The following is a 22,002-nucleotide window of genomic DNA, read 5'->3' on the forward strand; positions in this document are numbered from 1 at the left end:
AGACAATCCTCCCCTGGAGCAATGCAGGGTTAAGGGCCCAACGGCTGTGCAGATCTTATTGTGGCTACACTGGGATGAAAACCACCGACCTTGTGTATCCCGGTCATTTACCTTAACCACTACACTATAGGCCACACCTGTGAGCGCTAGACTGCAACATATAGTAGCTCTGTTGGCTTTAATGCTTTACCTCATTCTGGCCACCGCCCCAGACGACTCTTTTCACATCAATGTTAAAATCGCTGTGAGATCCATCCGCAGTGTCAAACTGTCCCACCTTGACAAACACCAATGTCGCCTGTGCTCCTATTTGCCAGTTAATGATGTCATAAGCTGCCGGTGGATCACCATTCTCATCAAAGTATGTAGCTTCTCCCACAGGAGTGGTGAAGTTGACAGTGTAAAGGTAGTGGAGAATCTTCCAGGACAGCGAAGATCGAGATTTTCACCAATGTTTAACAAAATTTGGCAAAGCGTGTTGAAAAATGAAAATTGAATACGCTGTAATACTGAACACTCAAATCTGTGGAGAAAGCTGAACACTAATGTGAATGTTCAAGAGATAAATGCTGAGCAATACCTTTGAAATGATAATAAAATATATGAAATATCATATTTCCTGTGGAAATAATTACAAAACTTGTAATTATAATAATAATGATGTCTATTAGTGGAAAACCAATAATAGACACGTTAATAGCTCAGACTGTTTTTCATTAACGTTGAATAAGAGCATTAAACTATCAGTTTAGGTCATTTTAAACTTTTAAATAAACAAAACATAAGCTTGGAGTGTAAGTGCAGCAATTGTGTAAACCCAGGTGGAGCCCAGTTAATGGTTGGGGCCTCGACCCAAAGGGAAAGAACGTAACCACATTGTTTTTATTTATTTATCTGGAGGTAATTATTTCAGAAGACCCTGGAGTCCAGTACACACACACACACACACACACACACACACACACACTCTTGCTCTTTTACAGAAATTGTTTGAGACACAGACAGGATGGTGCAGTCCAGTTGCTGGAATAGTGATGCGATAAAAACACAGGAAATTAAGTCTTGCAGACACATCAACTATTCAGTTGAGTTTAATTTAAATGGCATAAATAACATGCAATAATAGGCACTGTAAATTCCAAATTAAGTATAGCTGAAAGCACAACGTGTGTTTGTGTGTGTGGCTCAATGTCTCCTTAAGAATGTAGACAATATATTTACCGCTCATTTATGCAATTTGACCTCTCACCTACACAAGCCTTGTTCTCATATACGTTCAAGTCATTCATACACAAGTCACATATACAAGACTGTCTCTCATATACTATTTTACCTCTCACATACAGTTTTATCTCACACACCAAAATCAAGCTCATATGCACTAATTGACTTTCACTCTTAAATATAATTTTACTTCTCAGACACACTTTTCTACCTCTTAACACAAATGTTACTCTCGCATGTACAGTAATTACCTGTCACATAAGCAATTATTTTTTTCATTATTAATGTGCCACACATGAATGTATAAACACATAACACAGATTCAATAAATAATTGTGCTAATTTTAATTTGACAATTTTTTTTAGCACCTAATAACTGACTCGTTCATACAATATTATCCCACTTATACCACTTATACTTGCCAAAGTAATGTAGTTATGCACTATTTATTTTTTGTTTAGAAACAAATGTTTTAACAAATAAAAAATAAATATTATCTACAGTCAACACTTTCTCACATACGTAATCTAAGGTTTAGGACTTCTATTTGGCCATCATCTTCTTCTTGGTATTCTTGTCTGGTCTCAGTAGGATTATATAACACTTAGGAGCAAAGATACAAAGGAGGAGTCCATAACTTGAGGCCAGGATTGCGAATATCTCCACGGCTACAGTGTATTTCCCTGGGGAGCTGACATAGGCAGGGACAAAGGTGATCCAGACGGCGCAGAAGATGATCATGCTGAAGGTGATGAACTTGGCCTCATTGAAGTTGTCCGGGAGCTTCCTGGCTAAAAAGGCCAGCAGGAAGCAGATGGCTGCCAGCAGGCCGATGTAGCCCAGGACACAAGCAAAGCCAGCCATTGAGCCCACATCACACTCAAGGATGATCCTGGGATTCCGCCCCTGTATCTCAGATGGGACAGGAGGTGACAGAACCAACCACAGCACACAGATGAGCACCTGGATGGAGGTGCAGAGGAAGATGGCCACTCTCTGCTGCACCGGGCCAAAGTACTGCATGATGCTGCTGCCAGGGACTGAGGCGCGGAAGGCCACCAGCACCACCACTGTCCTGCTGAGCACACAGGAAATGCAGAGCACAAAGCTGATCCCAAACAGCGTGTGGCGCACCATACAGGACCAGGGGGAGGGGCGACCGATGAAGGCGAGCGCACACAGGAAGCAGAGAGAGAGTGACAGCAGCAGCAGGAAGCTCAGCTCTGAATTATTTGCCCTAACAAGGGGTGTGTCCCTGTGGAAAAAGAAGGTGGCGAGGACACTGCCTGTGAGGACCACCCCAGAGACTGAAATAGCAGCAAGGACGATCCCCATGGTCTCCTGGAAGGACAGGAACTCCACCTCCTTTGCAACGCAGGCAGTTCGAGCAGCATTCGACCAGAATCGGTCTTGGCACTTCTGGCACTCTGTTGAACCTTAAAAATGATATAAACAAACCTATAAGACCAACACAGTTCACAGTTCACTCTGTGACAATCACATATAGTGACATTTATTAGAAATGAAGAAAAATTTACTGAAACACTGAGCACAATGAAACATGCTTTTCATATATTTTTTAATTTGTACTATATAAAAGCAAGACAGAAAGATACCCAGTCCTGGCTGACAGGGCATCAGCAAAGATAGTTTCCCTGCACACCCATGATTGGCTCCATGTCACAAACAAGTATTCACAGGCATGGGACAGCTTATGTGACATACTGGTGACCTTATTCACTCGGGATGTGCATTTTCAGTATTTCTATGGTTCCGTTAACTGGCATAATTGAATCGCTTAAACGATTGAAAATCTATTTTTAGAACTCCCATGATAGGCTATACAAGCATGCTCCAACACAGCCAACCGAAAACAATTCAATTCAGTATACACATATTAATTAGATCACTGTCACTGTGCAACAGGGGCATAATTTCAGGAAAAACTTTGAAACATGTTTTTAACATTACCTCTTGAATTTATGGTTGTACAATCGAAACAATTTTACAAGGAACACTTTTGGCTGCCTGCCTCCCCGTTCGTATCAGAATGACTATCTGCATTGCCGTCCTATATTTAGACCCTTCTCATGTTCCCCTATGAACCTAATCCAAATATGCTCACTAGGCATGACCTGGACAATTTATGGAACTTCTTGCACATTAAGATTTTCTTTTACATAGAGAGCCACACCCCCACCTCGTTTATTTAATCTATTCTGTGTCATACATGTTGCAGATGATACTGGGCAGGGTGTGGCCGAACTATGCGACAATGGAGGCATGTAAAACCCCTGTATTTTCTTTACTATTTGTGCTTTGCTTACTAATGAAACTGAAACAAATAGTTAAATTGTTCTCTCTCATAGTTTGGTTGGAGGAGCACTGAATATCACTGTTCGGCAGTCTCAGGGTGCTGGCACCATGGCCACTAGAGGGCTTGCGTGAATGGCCTAAAGCTTCTCAGTATCTTCTTTGCATTGTGCCGGTCTTGCTCGTCACTACATTTAAAGAAAGAATGGTTCATCGTACCAGTACTGTTGCTGATCTCTCCTGCTGCACATGGCAAGCAGTCAAAGCAGCAGATGGGCTTTCCTTTCTGCACAGCCTTCCGAGTGCCTGGGGGACAGGGCATGCTGCAGACGGACACAGGCACCTGTATGCATCCAGCAGAACAGACTCACTCAACCTCCATGCTGTCTACTCAGAAACATCTTAGACCCTAAACATCACAACACGTCATCATGCGCATTTATTCCCACATACTGAAAATTACTTCAACATGCTCAGTATTATACTTCAGTGTACCATTTACTTAAACCATCATATGTATTCACATCTCACCAATGCTGTGAAAATTGTCTGAAATTGTATTATTTGTAATGTTACACAATGTCAGCACCCTGTGTCCTGTACACACTGTGATGGTGCAAATAATTAGTATTGGCTGCTGAGTGATCATATAACCAAGGAAATGTATGTGTGATTTATTTGGTCTTTTCTTTCTTTTTGCAAAATTCTAAACTGATTGCTCCCCATAAACACCAGTGTAATGAATGAGTTGGCCTTTATGTTGAAACAGCAGCTCAAGGGCTTCACTCTGAAATTATTCAGAGAGTGTGGTCTTTATGGGTGCCATGACACAGTGGGCGCTAGACTGCAACATATAGTAGCTCTGTTGGCTTTAATGTAAATGCTTTACCTCATTCTGGCCCCCGCCCCAGACGAGTCTTTTCACATCAATGTTAAAATCGCTGTGAGATCCATCCACAGTGTCAAACTGTCCCACCTTGACAAACTCCAGTGTCTCCTGTGCTCCTATTTGCCAGTTAATGATGTCATAAGCTGCCGGGGGATCACCATTCTCATCAAAGTATGTAGCTTCTCCCATAGGAGTGGTGAAGTTGACAGTGTAAAGGTAGTGGAGAATCTTCCAGGACAGCGAAGATCGAGATTTTCACCAATGTTTAACAAAATTTGGCAAAGCGTGTTGAAAAATGAAAATTGAATACATTGTAATACTGAACACTCAAATCTGTGGAGAAAGCTGAACACTAATCTGAATGTTCAATAAATAAATGCTGGGCAATACCTTTGAAATAATAATGAAATACATTAAATATCATATTGCATGTAGAAATAAAGCTTATTTACAATACTTGTTATGATAATACTTATGATGTCTATTAATGGAAAACCAATAATAGACACGTTAATAGCTCAGACTGTTTTTAATCAGTCTTTAGTGTTGAATAAGAGCATTAAATATCAGTTCAGATCATTTTAAACTTTTAAATATTTCATTGAGAATTAATGAGGCATTATGAAAAATATGCTTTTGCATTAGGAAGATGAATAACAAAGTCATACACACAAAGTGCTCAAAATGTAATTATGGCATGCATGTTATTGATTTAAAAAAACACATACCATTTGGAAGTACATTACAAATACATTAAAACGAATGTATTGAAATTGTTGCATCTAAGAGTCATACTTATATACTCTTCATGAATTATTGCAGCTACTTATAAACATATGAATCATTTAAAAAAATGACTTACAAAAGACTAAATACGCTTTTAATGAGTAATTTGTTCGTAAGCTATGAATACACATTATTTTTCTGTTCATCAAGTGTGTTATTGGATGCTGACAGTCTGTGTTTCGGTGCTTGTTCTTACCTGCCAGGACTGGATGCTGGTGACATCTGGGCACTCTCCATTTTCAAAGGGGCCAGCTCCTGGTTGGCAGGACAGCATGTTGTGAATGGCATGTGCGATGGCATACACAGCCTTGTACACATTGTAAGTGGTGCTCAGCTGGGAGACGTCAGTATAAATGCTCTCCACATTGTCCAAGCTCTCAGACCCTGTGCATTGAGACCTGGCTGACAGGGGCATTGCGGAATCATTCTTCAAAGAGCAATCAAACATCATCTCCCAGAATTCCTGAACAAAGGGGTCAGAGGTCAAATCCGTGGGCATTAAACTGGTGAGAAAAGACCTGAGACCTTGAATATATCTGTTGCGCAAGGCAAATCCTAATGTGCCAATCAGCGGAGGAACCTGTGTCAAGCTGTGCCAATCAGGTGAGGAGAAAAGGCTGGAGGTAATCCAGGACTCTGTGGCAATCCACTGTCTGTCGGTGATGTTCTGTCTCACCACCTCCCTCAACAGGACTTGCATGTCTGTTGAAATGGCAAATGCGACGATGACTTTGGCTGTAGAATGCCTGACTGTCTCCAAGATATGCAGGATATTCTTCTCCAGGTTGACCTTGGGGATGACCTCAGAAAAGGCCACACACACCTCAGAGTTCTGCAGCTCCTCCAGCAGCAGCTGGATCCCAAACTTGCCATAGTCATCATCTCCCACTATCACACCCACCCAGGTCCAGCCAAAGAGGCGCAGCATTCGTGCCATGGCCCGGGCTTGAAAGGCATCACTGGGCACAGTGCGGAAGAAGGTGGGATACTTTTGGCGGTCTGCGAGGCACGCACATGTAGCAGCATAGCTCACCTGGGGATCACAAAAATTACACAATAGGCTGTCATCTTAATGCTGCTTCTGACACATCCAGATCTCCAAAAACTTCAAAGAGAAAAAAAAAAAAACATCATCATGCAACGAAACAAACAATAAAACACAGGAGAGGCATATTTGAAAATGCATCCTTAATCACTCTTCCTGGCCACATTTGGGGATTAGGAGGGATAGGACTCATAATGGCTTTCTTTAATGATCACTGATTTGCTGCTGTGGTGTTCCATTTCTCACCATGGGGATGCTGAAGACTCCCAGAGTGCGAGCGATCATGATAGATCCTGTGGAGAGCGCATCACCGACAATAACAGGCACCTCAGGAGTACAGCCGTATTTGGAGGCCGTAATGACTGGGTGCTTCCCGGTTACAAGTCCCAGCGCAGCAGCTAAAGTTGTGCCCTCTGTGAGACAGGTGTCAGCCAGGGCATAACCCAGGGTGAGATTGGGCAGCAGCTGGGGGTTTCTGTTTATCTCTTCCACTGCAAAGATCATGGTCTGCAGCCAACGATATGCTAAAAATTGAAACCTAGAGAGAGAGAGAGAGAGAGAGAGACAGATATAAACTGGTGTTTATTTACAAATAAATGAATGTTGATAATCTGTGAATATCTTTCAGACATACAAGCATACAACACTGTATATGACGTATTCAGAGGTATATTCAGACAGATATTTGCAGAAACAGACACACTTGGGTATTCATACACATTGACACAGGAAGATATTTACAGATTAAGAGGTATGCACTCACCTCTGACACTGCAAAGGTGCTGCTCGTTGTGTGAAGTCCAGGTTGGGCTCAGGTGGCTGTATATGAATAGGGAACAGCCCTCCAATGACCACATCACCCTCTTTATACAGACTCTGAGAGATCAGAGTCTCCAGAAGCCTGCAGGAGGACCCTGTACTCCCACACAAGGCCACAGCGACCAATGACACCCACAGCCATAACCAGGTACGAACACCCATCTCCTGCAAAGGGAGGAGGGCCAGAGAGATGGGGGAGAGGGGTCTGTGTTCTCCCACTAAAAAAGGCTTCCTTATGTAGGGCTCAGTCCCTGTACTGCAAAAAAACAAAAAACAAAACATAAGCTTGTAGTGTAAGTGCAGTAATTGTGTTAACCCAGGTGGAGCCCAGTTAATGGTTGGGGCCTCGACCCAAAGGGAAAGAACTTAACCACATTGTTTTGTTTTTTTTTTATCTGGAGGTAATTATTTCAGAAGACCCTGGAGTCCAGTACACACACACACACACACACACACACACACACACTCTCTCTCTCTCTCTCTCTCTCTCTGCACTAATTGACTTTCACTCTTAAATATAATTTTAATTCTCAGACTTTTCTACCTCTTAACACAAATGTTACTCTCGCATGTACAGTAATTACCTGTCACATAAGCAATTATTAAAATTAAATAAATAAATACAATTAAAAAAATTTTTTATAATTGTGCTTATTTTAATTTGACTTTTTTTTTTTGCACCTAATAACTGACTCGTTCATACGATATTATCCCACTTATACCACTTATACTTGCCAAAGTAATGTAGTTATGCACTATTTATTTTTTGTTTAGAAACAAATGTTTTAATAAATAAAAAATTAATATTATCTACAGTCATCACTTTCTCACATACATTAATGTAATCTAAGGTTTATGACTTCTATTTGGCCATCATCTTCTTCTTGGTATTCTTGTCTGGTCTCAGTAGGATTATATAACACTTAGGAGCAAAGATACAAAGGAGGAGTCCATAACTTGAGGCCAGGATTGCGAATATCTCCACGGCTACTGTGTATTTCCCTGGGGAGCTGACGTAGGCAGGGACAAAGGTGATCCAGACGGCGCAGAAGATGAGCATGCTGAAGGTTATGAACTTGGCCTCATTGAAGTTGTCTGGGAGCTTCCTGGCTAAAAAGGCCAGCAGGAAGCAGATGGCTGCCAGCAGGCCGATGTAGCCCAGGACACAAGCAAAGCCAGCCATTGAGCCCACATCACACTCAAGGATGATCCTGGGATTCCACCCTTGTATCTCAGATGGGACAGGAGGTGACAGAACCAACCACAGCACACAGATGAGCACCTGGATGGAGGTGCAGAGGAAGATGGCCACTCTCTGCTGCACCGGGCCAAAGTACTGCATGATGTTGCTGCCAGGGACTGAGGCGCGGAAGGCCACCAGCACCACCACTGTCCTGCTGAGCACACAGGAAATGCAGAGCACAAAGCTGATCCCAAACAGCGTGTGGCGCACCATACAGGACCAGGGGGAGGGGCGACCGATGAAGGCGAGCGCACACAGGAAGCAGAGAGAGAGTGACAGCAGCAGCAGGAAGCTCAGCTCTGAATTATTTGCCCTAACAAGGGGTGTGTCCCTGTGGAAAAAGAAGGTGGCGAGGACACTGCCTGTGAGGACCACCCCAGAGACTGAAATAGCAGCAAGGACGATCCCCATGGTCTCCTGGAAGGACAGGAACTCCACCTCCTTTGCAACGCAGGCAGTTCGAGCAGCATTCGACCAGAATCGGTCTTGGCACTTCTGGCACTCTGTTGAACCTTAAAAATGATATAAACAAACCTATAAGACCAACACAGTTCACAGTTCACTCTGTGACAATCACATATAGTGACATTTATTAGAAATGAAGAAAAATTTACTGAAACACTGAGCACAATGAAACATGCTTTTTTCACAGTTTGTTACATAAATAAAATAATGCACATAAAAGTACTCAAAGAACATACCGTAAATCACAAAATGACCAGCGACCACACTATTTCACCATGCCTGTATATATAGGCGAGGATATCGAAAGCATGTAAACCATAATAATATATCCTTTACTATTCCTGATAGAAATATCATAGCTAAGCATATCTATACATTTGAAAACAATTATTGGTGACAGAATTATTGAGTGCATCTTTAAAGACTTGTGTTACTGGCCCAAGCAACAGATGAACTTTTCTTTATAACATGGCTGCAGATAGATTTGAATTTGATCAAAATACATAAAATAAAAACTGCCTGGAAAAAGGCGAAGCTATGTGCACATCACCTGTGGCTGACTGAGCTGAACCCGTGGTTGGGCCTGCTCTTTGCAGTCTTGGAGACGCCTTCCCGTCGTCACTGAGGGAAGGAAAGTACCTTGGGCTGTGTAACTGTTCACTAGCTTGCTACTAACCTGCTTGAACTGATTCCAATATTATCAGGTGCATAGGTTTATGACTTCTTATCAATATTATTAAGCCACCTGTTTGCAGAGTTTTTTCTTGAGGAGCTGCTGCACACTTAATTTGGGTCAGTTGAATCCTGTGTCGAATGCAACAGTAAGTGACGCTGCAAACGTCACTTAAATCACATGTAAGTGATCCTTTCTAACATTATCAACCTATGTTAAATTCAAGCCCAAGATTGCTTACTGACTGTTAGTTAGCTGGCTAATATTATAACCAGGTAACTTCGAGACTTATCTTGAAGTTACACGTTAGCTGACTAAAAACAAGAAGTAACAAAAAAACATTCCAAAAATTTGCTCGTAGTTTTCATTAAAAAAATGAGTGAAAATATTAGCATTTTCATAAGAGTTATCTTTGCACTCTTCTACAAACTTTTTAAAGCGTTTTACAGTTTCTCACCCAATTAGAACACTTTCTACTTTTAAACGGACCAGTGCCTTTTCCTAAAATCGGGTTTTCTTGTGCTACGGTTTTTATTAAAATTGATATTTTGAGAACGAGGCCTCGTTGAAAATGAATGGTGAAAAGTTAGCTTGTCTGTTAGCCAGTGACTCTATAATGTAAGGCATTGCGCAACTGCGAGCCACACGCCTCACAGAACATAAGGATTATACATTGGCAGAGCCATCTGGAGTTAAAATGGTGCCTCTTCTCCGAGAACATCGCTACGGTGACCCGGGCGTGTATGTTCTTCCGGAGAATCCGACCCTTTCTCACCACCTACTCCACTCAGCTCCTTGTTCAAGCAATGGTCCTGTCCCGCCTGGACAATTGCAATTCTCTGCTGGCTGGCCTTCCAGCATCTGCCATCAGACCCCTACAACTCATCCAGAATGCTGCAACCCATCTGGTATTCAATGTTCCCAGACATTCACATGTCACCCCCCTGCTCAGCAACCTCCACTGGCTGCCTGTTATGGCTCTCATCAAATTTAAAACTTTGGTGCTCGCATACCAGGCAGTTAAAGGATCAGCCCCTGTAAATATTCAATCCCTTATCAAGACCTATACACCAACAAGACCCCTCTGTTCTGCCACTTCGTGCCGTCTGGCGCCTCCCCCTCGCCACACCTGCACTTCACGCTCAGGACTGCTGTCTGTCCTGGTCCCACGGTGGTGGAATGACCTCCCGGTGGATGTCAGAACGGCAGAAGGCAACACCTTTCCCTCCCCAACTCAATCACCGTGATAAGCCTTAGACCGTAATGACACTTATGTATAGCTATTGTTACTTGTATAGGTATTGTTGTTTTTATTGCCTATTGTATTGTTGTATTCTAGCTGCCAACTGTGGTATGCTAGTTTGAAAGTTGATTGTACTCTTCAAGGGTTCTGAATTTCTGTTTGTTTACACTAGGACTCGGAACTGTACTGTCCTCTCAGGTCCACTTTTGCACTTGTTCTTGTGTTTGATTTGCACTTTGTTGTACGTCGCTCTGGATAAGAGCGTCTGCTAAATGCCACGTAATGTAATGTAATGTCCAGGAGTGTGAATAGCAGGCAGTGTTTTTTGTGTCATTTAGCTTGTGTGTAGTTCAAAGGCATACTTTGCTCTCTCGATAGGCTACAATCAAACGAGACCTGGTCCGTATCATTGACATTACATCCCTGTCCATCTTCGCAAGCCAATATCAGCTCCTTCTGAAAAAGACACCTTGAGCTAGGTTTTGAAACAGCTGGTTGACCAGTTGGACCAGCTCCATAAGCTAACCCCAGAATCCCAATGTGTCCGATCTCAACACCGTGTACTGTTACAGTTTTATGTTCTTGGCTATTGTTGGTTGCATCTCACAAATGCTAATTTAGAAACATTTCTGTACATTAGTGAAATGTAGCCTATGCCAAAATATTGCTGATTACTCAGATTACTGATCATTAATGCTGAGTTTTATAGATAGCATATATATATTAACGGAGCACAGAGTGAAGGTGGGTGGTAGTGGAGTAAAGGAGTATGCACTTTCTGGCTAATGGGACATTGTCATGACAGGCTATTTCTGACTGCTTTGAAGATGGCAGTTAGTTCAGCTAACATTAGCTTTTCATAGCTAACTATCTTGTTCGTTACTAGTAGCTAGCGATACAACTGTACAAAGCTATAATTAAGCTAAGTCAACTTAAATAAAAAAATTAATAAAAAATCTTTTTTTTTTTTTACTTCCCTAGCTATCTATCTATCTATCTATATTTAAGGCTTTTGTTGCCCTGCTGGTCTTGGATCTGATTTCGCAAAATATCTAAGGAACATTATGTCTGACCTTGGATAAATGGGTAACATCCTTTACACCACAAAAAACAGCATCTCTGGTTAGCTATGTAGCTATTCTCGCCATTGAATGTCTATTGGTGTGTTTTGTTGGGATAGCTAGCTAGCTCTATGCTTCTATGCTTATCTAGCTAGTCTATATGGGCTTGGTGGTAAAGTAACATTAACATTACTAGCTAATTGCTTTAGCTAGCTAGCTATGTAACATTACTTAGGACAATTTAGCTATAATGGCAACTTCTAGCTAGCTAGCTATGTTATTAAGTCCTGTAAAGCATATACATTAAACCAACAACAGCAGACTAGTTGTCATCGCCATGCTTACAAAACAACATTGCCTTAATGCAATAGCTAGCACATCCTGGCATGAGGCATGACATCTTCTCTGTTCATTATCTTTCACTGCCCACCACTACATTAATTTCATGGATAGCTATCATAGCTAGCAATATAGGCAGAGCTAGCGAGTAACTGTCTTTGATCATGCTGTAATGTTAACTAGTTTGTAGCAGTAAACTCTAGCCAAAATCTGTTTGGTTGGTTACGTAGCTAGCTAACATATATATATAACTGTTTGTAAATGAAAAAACAACAGACCCTCGATCACAATGAAAATAAGTCTTACTGTCTTGTTTTTATCCTTGTTTTTTAACTTCAGGCAATGTTGCTACAGCAAGCTGGAATGAAGAAACGTAATATGCTCACGCAACCCTACATAAGTTACACCACATGTACTGCCATGTAATTCCAATGGAGGGAAGGAGGGTGAAACTGATGTAGGATTAGATGGATGCATTTTTAAATATGGCGGGTGGTCTTTATTTTTTAAAGATTCTACATGTCCAAGAGCACCTGTTTAGACATGATCATGAACACCACTACGTACCAACATATTTAAATAAAAAAACAATGCACCCCCCGGCCAAATGAGCTTACAAGATTACCATTTTCATTCATGAATTTAACTTTTGAATGCAATTCACTTATGTGTACTTATATAAGCAGATAATAATATCATATAATGAAATATTAAGTGTTTATAGACAAGTTTATACAGTTTAAAGTATTTTTAATCATGAAAAAACTGGTTTAAGCAAGTGGGTTTAATGTTTGCAGCTGATTGGTGTATGTAGCATATCAGTATAAAGTGGTCTTTATATCAGTCGTCATCTTGCTTTCCTAACAAGCAGATATTTTGAGGATAACTTTGTTGTATTAAAAGGTGCTGATTTCTGAAGCTACAGCAACTGCGACTGACTCTGTGGAAATAATTGCTGCCCCACACACACACACACACACACACACATACACATAGACTGACCCTGTGGAAATGCCATGTGTTGTTATTATCATAATATTTACATGGTCTTGGGTAGCAAGTTATAGAAAGTAAAGCGCATGCATCTCTTTCATCTTTTCTCTTTTTGCACTTTAGCTAACTAGTTGGTTTAAAACAAACATTAAAAAATGCACTTGCAATGGCACAAGCCAAATGGTAGCTGAAGGTTTTGCAAAATCAGCCATCGCAGTGCTTCCAGAAAAATTACCGTGACTTCAACTATTTCATTTTTGACTCGGTCTGGAAAAGGCTGAAAAGAATGTGGTTCAATGGGTTCAAGGCTTGTTGGCTACTTCATTTAAACTCTTGCCGATGTCACATTTACGTGTAAGGACAATTATGTATTTGATAGGTAAGTCTTAAACTACTTACGGTTCTCTATTCTTTTTAAATGGTCAAACATTTAAATTATATTAGTCATTAATAGTTAAGCTATTATGGCAAAATTAGCGGAGTTTATTCAGAACGCAAGTGGAATATTGTAAAATGCAGATTTTGAAATGGTTTAGTATCATCGGTCAGGGCAACCACTGTTTATATAGATATGATTTATGAAGTATACACTACTGTCTGATGCTGGTGGTCGGTAACACACAAGTATATTTAGACCCTTCTCATGTTCCCCTATGAACCTAATCCAAATATACTCACTAGGCATGACCTGGACAATTTCTGGAAATTTAAGATTTTCTTTTACATAGAGAGCCACACCCCACCTCGTTTATTGAATCTATTCTGTCATACATGTTGCAGATGATACTGGGCAGGGTGTGGCCGAACTATGCGACAATGGAGGCATGTAAAACCCCTGTATTTTATTACTATTTGTGCTTTCTTCCTAATGAAACTGAAACAAATAGTTAAATTGTTCTCTCTCATAGTTTGGTTGGAGGAGCACTGAATATCACTGTTCGGCAGTCTCAGGGTGCTGGCACCATGGCCACTAGAGGGCTTGCGTGAATGGCCTAAAGCTTCTCAGTATCTTCTTTGCATTGTGCCGGTCTTGTTCATCACTACATTTAAAGAAAGAATAGTTAATCATACCAGTGGTGTTGCTGATCTCTCCTGCTGCACATGGTAAGCAGTCAAAGCAGCAGATGGGCTTTCCTTTCTGCACAGCCTTCCGAGTGCCTGGGGGACAGGGCATGCTGCAGACGGACACAGGGACCTGTATCCATCCAGCAGAACAGACTCACTCAACCTTCATGCTGTCTACTCAGAAACATCTGAGACCCTAAACATCACAACAAGGTTCATCATGCGCATTTATTCCCACATACTGAAAATTACTTCAACATGCTCAGTATTATACTTCAGTGTACCATTTACTTAAACCATCATATGTATTCACATCTCACCAATGCTGTGAAAATTGTCTGAAATTGTATTATTTGTAATGTTACACAACGTCAGCACCCTGTGTCCTGTACACACTGTGATGGTGCAAATAATTAATAATGGCTGCTGAGTGATCATATAACCAAGGAAATGTATGTGTGATTTATTTGGTCTTTACTTCAATTCAAATTCAAAACTGATTGCTCCCCATGAACACCAGTATAATGAATGAGCTGGCCTTTATGTTGAAACAGTAGCTCAAGGGCTTCGCTCTGAAATGATTCAGAGAGTGCGGTCTTTATGGGTGCCATCACACAGTGGGCGCTAGACTGCAACATATAGTAGCTCTGTTGGCTTTAATGTAAATGCTTTACCTCATTCTGGCCCCCGCCCCAGACGAGTCTTTTCACATCAATGTTAAAATCGCTGTGAGATCCATCCGCAGTGTCAAATTGTCCCACCTTGACAAACTCCAGTGTCTCCTGTGCTCCTATTTGCCAGTTAATGATGTCATAAGCTGCCGGTGGATCACCATTCTCATCAAAGTATGTAGCTTCTCCCATAGGAGTGGTGAAGTTGACAGTGTAAAGGTAGTGGAGAATCTTCCAGGACAGCGAAGATCGAGATTTTCACCAATGTTTAACAAAATTAAAAATGAAAATTGAAAAATGAAAATTGAATACGCTGTAATACTGAACACTCAAATCTGTGGAGAAAGCTGAACACTAATCTGAATGTTCAATAAATAAATTCTTGGCAATACCTTTGAAATAATAATGAAATACATTAAATATCATATTGCATGTAGAAATAAAGCTTATTTACAATACTTGTAATGATAATACTTATGATGTCTATTAATGGAAAACCAATAATAGACACGTTAATAGCTCAGACTGTTTTTAATCAGTCATTAGTGTTGAATAAGAGCATTAAATATCAGTTCAGATCATTTTAAACTTTTAAATATTTCATTGAGAATTAATGAGGCATTATGAAAAATATGCTTTTAAATAAGGAAGATTAATAACAAAGTCATACACACAAAGTGCTCAAAATGTAATTATGGCAAGCATGTTATTGATAAAAAAAAAAACACACACCATTTGGAAGTACATTACAAATACATTACAATTAATGTATTGCAATTGTTGCATCTAAGAGTCATACATACTTACTTATATACTCTTCATAAATTATTGCAGCTACTTATAAACATATGAATCATTTTAAAAAATGACTTACAAAAGACTAAATACCCTTTTAATGAATAATTTGTTCATAAGCTATGAATTCACATTCTTTTTCTGTTCATCTAGTGTGTTATTGATGCTAACAGTCTGTGTTTCGGTGCTTGTTCTTACCTGCCAGGACTGGATGCTGGTGACATCTGGGCACTCTCCATTTTCAAAGGGGCCAGCTCCTGGTTGGCAGGACAGCATGTTGTGAATGGCATGTGCGATGGCATACACAGCCTTGTACACATTGTAAGTGGTGCTCAGCTGGGAGACGTCAGTATAAATGCTCTCCACATTGTCCAAGCTCTCAGACCCTGTGCATTGAGACCTGGCTGACAGCGGCATTGCAGAATCATTCTTCAAAGAGCAATCAAACATCATCTCCCAGAATTCCTGAACAAAGGGGTCAGAGGTCAAATCCGTAGGCATTAAACTGGTGAGAAAAGACCTGAGACCTTGAATATTTCCATTGCGCATGGCAAAGCCTAATGTGCCAATCAGCGAGGGAACATTTTGAGGTGAGGAGACAAGGCTAGAGGTAATCCAGGCTTCTGTGGCGATCCACTGCCTGTCGGTGATGTTCTGTTTCACCACCTCCCTCAACAGGACTTGCATGTCTGTGGAAATGGCAAAAGTGACGATGACTTTGGCTGCGGAATGTCTGAGCGTCTCCACGATGCGTGGAATGCTCCTCTCCAGGTTGACCTTGGGGATGACCGCAGAAAAGGCCACACACACCTCAGAGTTCTGCAGCTCCTCCAGCAGAAGCTGGATCCCAAACTTGCCATAGTCATCATCTCCCACTATCACACCCACCCAGGTCCAGCCAAAGAGGCGCAGCATGCGAGCCATGGCACGGGCTTGAAAGGCATCACTGGGCACAGTGCGGAAGAAGGTGGGGTACTTTTGGCGGTCTGCGAGGCACGCACACGTAGCACGGTAGCTCACCTGGGGATCACACAAATTACAGAACAGGCTGTCATCTTAATGCTGCTTCTGACACATCTAGTTAATCTCCAGAAACTTCAAAGAGAAAACAAACACATCATCATGCAATGAAACAAACAATAACACACAGGAGAGGCATATTTGAAAATGCATTCGTAATCACTCTTCCTGGCCACATTTGGGGATTAGGAGGGATAGGACTCATAATGGCTTTCTTTAATGATCACTGATTTGCTGCTGTGGTGTTCCATTTCTCACCATGGGGATGCTGAAGACTCCCAGTGTGCGAGCGATCATGATAGATCCTGTGGAGCGCGCATCACCGACAATAACAGGCACCTCAGGAGTACAGCCGTATTTGGAGGCCGTAATGACTGGGTGCTTCCCGGTTACAAGTCCCAGCGCAGCAGCTAAAGTTGTGCCCTCTGTGAGACAGGTGTCAGCCAGGGCATAACCCAGGGTGAGATTGGGCAGCAGCTGGGGGTTTCTGTTTATCTCTTCCACTGCAAAAATCATGGTCTGCATCCAACGATATGTTAAAAATAGAAACCTGAGAGAGAGAGAAGCTGGTTTTTATTTACAAATAAATGTGTGTTGATAATCTGTGAATATCTTTCAGACATACAAGCATACAACACTGTATATGACGTATTCAGAGGTATATTCAGACAGATATTTGCAGAAACAGACACACTTGACACAGGAAGATATTCACGAATTAAGAGGTATGCACTCACCTCTGACACTGCAAAGGTGCTGCTCGTTGTGTGAAGTCCAGGTTGGGCTCAGGTGGCTGTATATGAATAGGGAACAGTCCTCCAATGACCACATCACCCTCTTTATACAGACTCTGAGAGATCAGAGTCTCCAGAAGCCTGCAGGAGGACCCTGTACTCCCACACGAGGCCACAGCGACCAATGACACCCACAGCCATAACCAGGTACGAACACCCATCTCCTGCAAAGGTAGGAGGGCCAGAGAGATGGGGGAGAGGGGTCTGAGTCTTCCTTATGTAGGGCTCAGTCCCTGTACTGCAAAAAAACAAAAAACAAAGCTTCTTGTAGTGTAAGTGCAGTAATTGTGTAAATCCAGGTGGAGCCAAGTTAACGGTTGGGGCCTCGACCCAAAGGGAAAGAACTTAACCACATTGTTTTTTTTAATTTATCTGGAGGTAATTATTTCAGAAGACCCTGGAGCCCAGTACAGATTTCTCTCTCTCTCTCTCTCTCTCTCTCTCTCTCTCTCTCTCTCTCTCTCTCTCTCTCTCTCTCTCTCTCTCTCTCTCTCTCTCTCTCTCTCTCTCTCTCTCTCTCTCTCTCTCTCTCTCTCTCTCTCTCTCTCTCTCTCTCTCTCTCTCTCTCGTGCTCTGACTACTGGTTGTTTTCTTTTCCACAGCAGCCCCATAACTTATCTATTGCTCTCAGATTATTGCTCTTTTACAGAAATTGTTTGAGACACAGACAGGATGGTGTAGTCCAGTTGCTGGAATAGTGATGCGATAAAAACACAGGAAATTAAGTCTTGCAGACACATGAACTATTCAGTTGAGTTTCATTTAAATGTCCTAAATAACATGCAATAATAGGTGCTGTAAATTCTAAATTAAGTAATTAAATAGGTGTTTTGAGAAATGGTTGATAGCTGAAAGCAAGACATGTGTTTGTGTTTGTGTGTGTGTCTCAATGTCTCCTTAAGAATGTAGACGCAATAAATGTTGCCATCAGTGGGGTCATGTTTGGCATAATTCATATTTACCTCTCATATATGCAATTTGACCTCTCACCTACACAAGCCTTGCTCTCATATACGTTCAAGTCATTCATACACAAGTCACATATACAAGACTGTCTCTCATATACTATTTCACCTCTCACATACAGTTTTACCTCACACACCAAAATCAAGCTCATATGCACTAATTGACCTTCACTCTTAAATATAATTTACTTCTCATACACACTTTTCTACATCTTAACACAAATGTTACTCTCGCATATACAGTAATTACCTGTCACATAGGCAATAATTTTTTTCATTATTAATATGTCACACATGAATGTACAAACACATAACACAGATTCAATAAATAATCGTGTTTATTTTAATTTGACAATTTGTTCTAGCACCACAAGGGGGGTCACCTTTATTTAAAATTTTTAAATTTTCATTCCAATGAAAAAAAATTGCAACTGTAATGAAAAAAACAGCATTAGGATGAAGCCTCCTTGATGGAAGTGAAGGGAGAGTGGACCGACACAGACAGAACAATCAGAGGCGTCAGACATAGACACACATTGTAAGCCAGTAATAAGTAACATTTGGTCTCATACGCTGGTCAGCTTGCTGACTTCCCCCTCCCGGAGCATATATTGTTAGCCCCCACCTTTTGGCACACATGCCTGTGGGGGAGAGCTAGAGAAGGGTTCTTGGGGAGCCCCCCTTCTCTCACATTCCTGACAGGTTTTAAGCACAGGAATACTGGAGATGGCATAAAGATGTTCCATGATAATCCCAGGTCAGAATATAGGAATGTTTGGTGTTATTCTGACTGGTTCAGTGCAACTGGTGTAATGGTCTAGTTTTTGTAACAGTCTACCTTTGATATCATAACCATCCAGGAGCCAAGGGGAAACTTGGCAAAAGTCATTTGTTTTAGCCCCCTGACCACTGCCTGGTGGGGGTTGGCTGTAAATTACAGATGGGTGACCCATTTTTAGGGTCAAGAACTAAGGCCTGGATTTTGGAGATAAGGTGAAGAAACCAAGCAATCTGGGGTTTTGTCTCCTTTCCTTTCATTCACCCAAATGAGGTTTCTCCAAAAGGTATGTTACCATGAGAGGTACAAATACATATTCACAGCATAATGCAGTTATGATGAAAACTCCCAACTACATCATTCATAGATATGATGGGGCGGCCTGTTGCATAGTGGTTAAGGTAAATGACTGGGACACGCAAAGTCTAATCCCGGTATAGCCACAATAAGATCCGCACAGCCATAGGGCCCTTGAGAAAGGCCCTTAACCCTGCATTGCTCCAGGGGAGGATTGCCTCCTGCTTAGTCTAATCAACTGTACATCACTCTGGATAAGAGCATCGACCAAATGATGTCTTGTAACCTTTTGGACTGGACTGTTTGGACTACCTTTGGGGTGGTTCGGGCCATCGGCGCCGAAGGAGATAAGGGGAAGATGGACTGTGGCTGTGTTTTAGTTGAGAGGTCACATGGGTCATGGGAAGAGAAGGCGCATGTAACCCTTTGGGAAAGGCTCAGGACACTCACAGTGCCCCCATTTGGGCACTGCTGTTATTACACCGGTGACTGCTCTCCTAGATTCAATATTCAAAACTGCTATTAAGATAGTAAATAGACCCGGTAAAACCTTGAAAACATTGTCCATGTGATCCTTATATTATTGCATTAAGTCTTATGTAATGGTAACAGGGAGTGCATGTAAAATGGATAATCAGGAGGGAAGTTTCATGACAACTGCAACATAATAAAACATAAGGGTAATCTGTTTCATATGGATGTGATCCGGTAAAATCAAGGAATCGGATGAGATACATTTCATACCAATGAAATAATAAACCATAGTTTCAGTAACTCAAGGGAAAACCTGCATGTCCTCTCTTGGTAATCATCTCATTTTCCCTACTTAACAACCCCCAAGGGTGGGGGTCTAAATTCCAGATTTGACCACCCCTCCAGGTTGATTTATGGCACTGCCGCCTGGTTCCAAACGTATGATTTGGCTTAAAAGCAAGAGACAGACCAATCTGGGAAGATCGCATTCGACTTCCCACACAGCATATTGTACGTATATGTAAGTATCAGGAAGATCGCATTCGACTTCCCACGCAGCACGTCCTATGTATGTGTAGCAACGGAAGATCGCATTCGACTTCCCACACAGCACGTTCTATGTATGTGTAGCAACGGAAGATTGCATTCGACTTCCCACACAACATATCGTGTGTATGTATGTATCAGGAAGATTGTAATCGGCTTCCCACACTCTGCATGTTCTACTCTTTGTTTGTGTGTAGCCAACGCAGGCTAGGTATGATGATTTACTCTATCTTTATTCTTAATTTGTGTATTCTGTAATTGACTATTAGAATTCTAAAGCTAATAACCTACCTGCCTGTGAATAAACTATTTTGTTTGTAACTTGCGTGATCTCCATGTCTCTAATTCATCTTGTACCTTTTCAGCCTAAATTACAACTGAATACTCAGGGGAATGATATAGACCAGAGACTGACTGATCAGTGGCTTTGTATTATTCGTGGTAGTTCTAAGCTGAGAGACCGTAAAGTTTGTCCCATAAAAGGATTGGTGGTGCATGGCTCGTGTAATTTGGTGCGAAGGGAACCTATGGGCGTTACGACGCTGGTTCCTGTCAAGTTAACTCTAAGGAGCCCATTTAATGCACGCCGACCTGGGCACGCAACTATCATGGCAGTGTTTTGTCGAGTCGAGTGTAATCACTCCCGAGGTTCGCGTATGTTTCAAACCCAAATTTCTATAGTATACTTAAATGGAGTCAGATAACAAAGGTAGATGTATTGACCCTACTGTGGAGATTCTTGGTCAGCCCAGACCAGTAAAGAGCGGAAGGCAGAGTGGTACTACTGTCTTTGTAACGTGGTTTATTCATTAGCTGATCTAGACTCTCCGCATAGTGGCCATTACTATTTAACCCTACTAATATTCTTCCAGCAACACCAGAAGGACAAGCATGCAAACCTCTTCGGCCCTCGCTAAATTCCGTCATTGGGTTAGCGTGGGGTTTTACAACATGGATAGATGCAGTCGTGAGACTGACTAACCTGATACCGGATCTTATTGTGGCTCGACCGGGGCTTGAACCACCAACCTTCCGGGTCTTGGTCAGCTACCTTAGCAATTAGGCTATAGGCCGCCCCAGAACAATTATAATTATAATTGGGAAATAATTGCCCAACAGGGTGGTGTTCATGTCGGGCCATTTCCCAACCTCAAGGGCAATTATTTCCTAATAACTGACTCGTTCATACGATATCATCCCACTTATACTTGCCAAAGTAATGTAGTTATGCATAATTAATTTTTTGTTTAGAAACAAATGTTTGAATTGAAATGCAAGGGGAACGGGAGAAAATTCTTTCCCTTTTGCTGCAAAATTTTTTTCATGTAGCCTAAAATTGCCTGCGGAAAGTAAAAACCAACTGATTCGGGGTAGTAATATAAAAACTAATACAATAATGTCAAATGAGTTAATTAATTAATTAAAAAGAGGTAACAAAGAGACCCTCAGCTATGTATCAAATTCCATAGGAAATGAATATGGGTCCATTCGGATCCATGTTAT

General features: G+C 41.5%; 2 protein-coding genes across 2 annotated transcripts; both read right to left on the reverse strand.

Moving 5' to 3' along the window:
* Positions 1–1,768: 1,768 nt before the first annotated feature.
* Positions 1,769–7,239, reverse strand: LOC133107519 (extracellular calcium-sensing receptor-like). The gene is made up of 6 exons (XM_061216507.1): positions 7,022–7,239; positions 6,505–6,796; positions 5,410–6,246; positions 4,428–4,655; positions 3,758–3,881; positions 1,769–2,661 (listed from the first exon to the last, which is right to left on the reverse strand). Exons 1-6 carry the CDS (start codon positions 7,237–7,239, stop codon positions 1,769–1,771), a joined length of 2,592 nt encoding a protein of 863 aa, XP_061072491.1.
* A 700-nt stretch (positions 7,240–7,939) lies between these two features.
* On the reverse strand, positions 7,940–17,522 carry LOC133108193 (extracellular calcium-sensing receptor-like). The gene is made up of 6 exons (XM_061217641.1): positions 17,383–17,522; positions 16,904–17,195; positions 15,824–16,645; positions 14,834–15,061; positions 14,166–14,289; positions 7,940–8,832 (listed from the first exon to the last, which is right to left on the reverse strand). The coding sequence occupies exons 2-6, from the start codon at positions 17,168–17,170 to the stop codon at positions 7,940–7,942; spliced, it is 2,334 nt and encodes a 777-aa protein (XP_061073625.1). The 5' UTR covers positions 17,171–17,195; positions 17,383–17,522.
* Between the last annotated feature and the right edge of the window lie 4,480 nt (positions 17,523–22,002).

The sequence above is a fragment of the Conger conger genome, chromosome 13, assembly GCF_963514075.1.
Source record: "Conger conger chromosome 13, fConCon1.1, whole genome shotgun sequence".
NCBI classification, from domain to species: domain Eukaryota; kingdom Metazoa; phylum Chordata; class Actinopteri; order Anguilliformes; family Congridae; genus Conger; species Conger conger.

Coding starts and splice junctions, on each gene's coding strand:
- LOC133108193 (XM_061217641.1), bottom strand. CDS start 17,170: ATGCAGACCATGATTTTTGCAGTGGAAGAGATAAACAGAAACCCCCAG. Junction 15,062..15,823: donor CCAGCATCCAGTCCTGGCAG/GTAAGAACAAGC, acceptor CTGTCCTGGAAG/ATTCTCCACTACCTTTACAC. Junction 8,833..14,165: donor AGAGATCAGCAACACCACTG/GTATGATTAACT, acceptor ATCATTTTTAAG/GTTCAACAGAGTGCCAGAAG.
- LOC133107519 (XM_061216507.1), bottom strand. CDS start 7,239: ATGGGTGTTCGTACCTGGTTATGGCTGTGGGTGTCATTGGTCGCTGTG. Junction 3,882..4,427: donor GGGGCGGGGGCCAGAATGAG/GTAAAGCATTTA, acceptor GGATGCATACAG/GTGCCTGTGTCCGTCTGCAG. Junction 2,662..3,757: donor AGAGATCAGCAACAGTACTG/GTACGATGAACC, acceptor ATCATTTTTAAG/GTTCAACAGAGTGCCAGAAG.